Source organism: Cebus imitator, unplaced genomic scaffold (genome assembly GCF_001604975.1).
Source record: "Cebus imitator isolate Cc_AM_T3 unplaced genomic scaffold, Cebus_imitator-1.0 Scaffold65, whole genome shotgun sequence".
Classification (NCBI taxonomy): domain Eukaryota; kingdom Metazoa; phylum Chordata; class Mammalia; order Primates; family Cebidae; genus Cebus; species Cebus imitator.
The window spans coordinates 7238911-7244966 of NW_016107380.1; the positions used below are offsets into that span (position 1 = coordinate 7238911).

The 6056-nt window shown below is 38.3% G+C and overlaps 1 protein-coding gene across 13 annotated transcripts in view; it reads left to right on the plus strand.

Moving 5' to 3' along the window:
• Positions 1 to 6056, plus strand: part of MAP7 (microtubule associated protein 7) — a 203201-nt gene that overhangs the window by 136769 nt on the left and 60376 nt on the right. For all 13 annotated transcript variants that reach the window (XM_037739220.1, XM_037739224.1, XM_037739225.1 and 10 more), the window contains exon 3: positions 1534 to 1611. In XM_037739220.1, the coding sequence (XP_037595148.1) occupies positions 1534 to 1611 (78 nt within the window). The remainder of the gene's footprint in view (positions 1 to 1533; positions 1612 to 6056) is intronic.

Genomic DNA, 6056 nt, shown 5'->3' on the forward strand with positions numbered 1-6056 from the left:
GACAGAGTCTCACTATGTCACCCAGGCTGGAGTGCAGTGGTGCAATCTCTGCTCATCGCAACCACTGCCCCCCAGGTTCAAGCGATTCTCCTGCCTCAGCCTCCTGGGTAGCTGGGACTATAGGCAGGTGCCACCATCCCTGGCTAATTTTTGTGTTTTTAGTGGAGACAGGGGTTCCCCATATTGGCCAGGCTGGTCTTAAGCCCTGAACCTCAGGTGATCCACCTGCCTCGGCCTCCCAAAGTGCTGGGATTACAGATGTGAGCCACTGCAATCATCTTGTCTCTACTGCATTATTATATAGAGTCCCATTTTTAACACGAGATTCCAAAAATGTCAATATCAATTCTAATGTCATTCTGGTAGAGACAAAAAGAAACCCAATTTTAAGTGTGATTATTATGATGACCATTTTCATTATTTTTTAAGTCTGATTATTATGATGACCATTTTTATTTTTTTGTTTTTATACGGCAGCAGAGTGAGCCTGCAGACCTGCAGAACCCCTCTTCTCCACCCGCATCTCACTCAGAGTATAATGCAAGGTCCTCACCTTGACACTTACTCATCTCACTCTTCCAGTCTCTCAGATCTCCCTCTTGTTTCTGGAACATATTAGGTACTTGCAACCTCAGGGCCTTTGCACTTACTTTCTATGGAACATCATCTTCACAGTGAGGCCTTCCTTGGGCTCCATCTAAAAATTTAAACATCCATTTCCTGACATGTCATAACCCCCTTCATTTCTTTGTTGTCTCCTTAACATTTATCTCAGCCTAATATTCTCTGTATTTTTCTCCTTTTTTCATTCCATGTGTAGTACTTATTTCTCTTGTCTATCAGATTTTTTTCCCAAGTAGAATGTAAATCCCATGAAGTCTCAGGTTTTTGTCTTTTTTGGTGACTGCCGTCTTTTCAGTATACAGAACAGTGCCTAGCACATAATAGATGTTCAGGGATTTACTGGGACATACACACTACACACTCTACTAAGAGTCATTATAATAATGCGAGATAGGTTCTATTGTATCCTTATTTTACAGGTAATAAATTAAAGTACACCTCATAGCTTGAGACTTGGAGAGGTGGCCGACGGCGCGTAACGGGGCAGAAACGGAATTCATGTCTGCTGGACTCAAGCACTTCACCTCTAACTGGCAAACATTTGTTCAGTATAAAGCCACTTAAGGATTCTGTTGGTCATTAAGGAACAGACTTTTTAAAGCATAAAAATAATAGAAGTTTGGTAGCTTAGGAACATAAAATGTCATTTATATTGTTTGAAGAAAATAACCAAAAAGCTATAGTTGTATCATAATTTTACATAATGTTTTCAAATAGAAAAAAAATGCTTGGAAGTCCTTAGAAAACTTCTAGTAATTGAGTGGATCACTGTAACTCTAGTCACGTATACTTATTGTTGTAAAGTGTAGCAATATTTTATTCTTCAGATTTACTAGATATTTATCAATGTGTATTTTTTCTTTATTTTAATCCACTCTTCATCTCATTTTTTTAAAATCTCATTGTCAGACCCTCCACCTGTGTTACGTGTTGATGACCGGCAGCGCCTGGCCCGGGAGCGACGTGAGGAACGGGAGAAACAGCTAGGTACCCCAGGCCCTGTGTTCACAGCCCTGATTTGGATGGACGTCACTATAATACCGTGATCTCTTGCATACCTTTATGAACTTTGCAGGTGGATTAGGAAGGAGAATTTAATATGTGATGATACAATATAAACATAGGGCTAAGTTTTAAGTAACAATAAACTCTAGCCTCAGGATTAAGGTCCTCTTTTTTGCAATCACAGTTTCATGTGGCACTGGAGGGAAAGATATATGAGTGGAGTGATGGTACAGCTTACGTTTTACTACCGAGAAAGGCAAGGACAGTAAACATATGGTTCTTTTAAACGTGAAAAGCTATGAGATTATACACTGCTAGGGCACTTAACTGCCTTCTCTGCTAAAATAATGCTGCCGTTGAACTTACAGACAGGTGCTACCAGGCTGCTGCCAGGAAAAGCATGTGCTGAGGTGTCTGATTTTTCTCTTATTACCTAAGGCTCTTGTGAAAGATTAGCAACTGTAATATTTGCTGTATAATCACTGGAACTTGGGTCATAGGACTAGCTTAGCAGGAAGCTGAGACTAGAGCACTTAGAGATTGTCTAGAACATTGGGCAAGGAAGCAGATGCCAACCCCTCCTTTACTTTGATGTCCATTTATGTAAAGTTGCTAAAACAGGATACTTTCTTGAAATATACCTGAACGATGTACCTTGAAAAGATAAAATGCCTGGTCAGTATGTGTGTGTACAGAGTGCCTGGTATTTTAAAATTAGACTGACTTAGGGTATCAAAATTTTCCCGGCAGGTGACTTGTAACTTCTTAAAGTTGAACTGTATTTCGTAAGAGTTAATGTTTCAATTGGGGACTTATATCTCATCCCTTTATTATTCTTACTCCAAAACCCAAATGTGTGAAGCAGTCGAAGTTGGTTTTTAAGTCTTTTGCTATTGTTGGCATCCTTTCAACTCGGACTTGTTTCTGTCCTTTGCCATAATGGCCATAGGATGTCATTTATTTTGCTTCTGAGGTTTTCAGGCACAGATTTCAATGGCTTACTGGAAGTGAACGTGCTCTGCTGTTTTTCTGTGCCTAGAGTTTCGTAGGTTCTTGGGGAGCAGGCTGTCTGTGGTCATGATGGCTCTCCCTTCCTCCTGTGAATATGCCTATTGCTCCCTAGTAACATTGCTTTGACAAGTGAACCAGAACTCTGAGAGAGAGGGTGAAGGCAGAGCTGGAAGATGGAGTTGAAGCTGGAAGATGAGTAAAAATAAGAAACTGACTACCGTTTTAGGGTGGCTGTTATTTACACTCTGTTTTCAAGTCCATGACTGTGTCCTTTCCCTCTCCACCCCATCAGGTCTCACACCTAGAGATCTCTTTAGTTATAGTGTGGATTCATATCTGCTTGAATAGAAGTAGTTCCTAGGTCAGGAGATTATTCCTTTATGGTTTAAATCACATTGTGAATTAGCTTTTCCATACTTAACTCACACCTTTCCATTTGGATTTCTTTATCTTACAAAACCAAGCATTAGTTTTTTGTGGAAAGCATGAATATGCTGCTGGTGAAACAAAAATGTCTTTACTTATCCTATAAAGATGTAAGACTTAGAGTTTTGAGCTTGCAGTTCTCCCTAAAAGTTGGCTAGCTTTGTATATTGTGTGACTAGATTTTTTCTTAATATGCAGTGCCATGTTTCAATTCATATTGATAACAGAGGACATGACTCATTAGTTTACATATTCAAAAACTGTGTATTTCATATATTGTATTTAAAAGACTACAAAAAGATGAATAAAGGTTGACACCCAGCCCTCTAGAGCTAGGTGTAGTCTAGTGGAAGGCAGATAAGCAAATAGCAACTATTAATATAACACAGAGCAATGCATCCACTGTGAATGGGTATGCGCCAGGGGTATTGAGAGCCTGTAGAAGTGCCTAACCCAGCCTGGCTCTGCCAGGTGTCACCCAAGCTCCCAACTAAAGAATGAAAGGAGCCATTCAAAGGGATAGAAGAGGGACTATGGGGCAATATGCAAGAACAGGTGGAAAAAAGACATTTGCTGAGAGCTCCAACATGCTTTTCAGATTATTATGTGATTATATAATATTTAGATGATCGTATTTTATTATTACAGCTTAACTTTTTTGGTGAGCCAACAGATATACATAGTTTTGCTCCTCTCTCTCTCTCTCTCTCTCTCTCTCTCTCTCTCTCTGTGTGTGTGTGTGTCTTTGAAATGGGATCTTGTTACGTTGCCCAGGCTGGAGTGCAATAGCTGTTCACAGGTGTGATCACAATGCACTGCAGCCTTGACCTTGGCTCCGTTGATCCTCCTCAGCCTCTTTAGTAGCTGGTACCACAGAATCACATCACCACACCTGGCATTTTTCTCTTTATTCTTACCCCTGCTGTGAAATATCATAATTTTTAAAAATTCGATCTGATTCCTTTTTTCAATTGTCAGAGTCATAATTTTAAAGAAAATATATTAATTTGAACATTTTTCTTTGCATGAATTTTATTTTCTTTACATTGTAGAGCAGTGCCTTTTTGCCTATGTTTTTTTTTTTACCCATTTAAACCATCATAGTCGGAACTAAATCTTAAGAGGCTCCTTTCAATCTTCATAAATACAGGAATGAGCATATATGCAAATATACATGCATATATGATATGCATCTGTAAAAGAGCCATTTAAAATTCAACATCTAAATTCAGCTGTGCTTTAGAGTACATGAGGGTGATTTCTAAAAATTCTTCACTACCAAAAGAATATCAAAGGGTACACCTGATCAGCTATAAACTGTGCTTTATAGAAGCAATGACAGCAGTGGAATTTTTTTTTAAAGAAAAAATTTTAAAAGCTGCCACTTAATAGGAAATCTTTGGACTGTGCTTAATTTGAAAACAAAAAACAGTTGGTAATGTCAGCTCTTACCGACTTTCAAACTTTAAAGTTTTCAAGTTAAAAAAATTGGACACCATTCCACAAAAGCTGGCGAAGCAAAGTTTAAAATGAATAGCCAGTGAGATTGGCTATTTACTGTTGGACATGGGTTGAAATTAACATTGAAATCATTAAAGATTGTTTTAATCCACATATTTTAAAAAACAAGGTGGAGAGAGGGAGAATAAAGGTCTGATTATTTTGTTCTTGGTGGTATGGCATGTTTGTACTATTTTGCAAACAGAGAGGACCTATTAATAACTTCCTGTGGGCTAAATCTCTGAGTCATGCTTTGATGCTTTTATAGTAGGATTATGTCATGTAGGCTGCTCTTTCTGCATTATCCTTCAATTTTTCACAAAATCAGGCATAATTCTTCAAGTATCAGATTATTCCGTCAGTTTAATTGGGTACTTGTACTCTAAAAGCTTTATTTTTCTTTTTTAAAAGCTTTGTACTTGGTAAAGTCTCTAGCCACCCTATTCCATCTGATTCTATCCCCTCAAACTATCTCTCTTGCCTTCTGCATCTTTTTCACTCTCTCTCTTCTAAGCTTTAATTTTGTGTTTCCAGAAGTGGGGTGGGGAATCTCATTTGTTCTCACAGGTTCACTCTCCTGTTTAAATATGGATTCCACATTTCCAGCTACATGTAAGGCAGTGGATGCCTCCCTGCTTCCTGAAACTCTCCTTCTATACAACTAAATTATTCATTATCTTTCACTCCAAAACGGACTCATCCTGGTGATTTCTGTGTCCCAATTAATTGTACCAATGCTTTTTGACCCTAAGACATTATTTCTTTCAGCCATTTTTTATGCTTCTGCTAAAGACCCTAGGTTCTTTCTGACTAGCAGCTTAGCTATGACATCTTTTGCAGAATAAAACATTCTCTTCCTTGGCTGACCAAATGCTGTCCACTGACTAGTTAGTCCCTATCCTGACATATTGGGGCACTTGTAGCTACCCAGTGGTCAGTCTGGACTCAGCTGTTTCTCTAACTGGAGCTTCAGTTATCTACTATCAACTAGCCCAGTAGGTAAGTAGAAGTTGACATACTCCATCCCTGAATCCATTTAGTCAGAAATCTAGCAGACTCTTATTTCAGATAACAGTCTGTGCCATTATATTGGCTGCCTCTGCCATTATCCTAGTTTGGGCTAATACATTTACTGCCCTGTTGTTCTTATACTCCTAGCACTATGTCAAAATTAGTGACAGTCCTTCTCTTCTAAATTCAGTGAAATAATATCAATAATGATAAACAGTAGTTATTGAGCACTAACTATGGACCAGGCAGTGTCCTAAACACTTCACTGTATATTATCCCATTTAGCAACAAATTAGCACGGTGGTTGTCTTTTTTACTGTGTGGGCCTGCCATAATGGGTAATGTAAGTTATTTAGTAGAATGTCACTTACTTTATTCATAAAATACTGTGATGATTTAGTCAAAGAAAATAACGGAATCTGAAAGATGAGATAGTTAATAGACCTTTTTTTTTTTACTGCCCTATAAGCTTTTTTTTT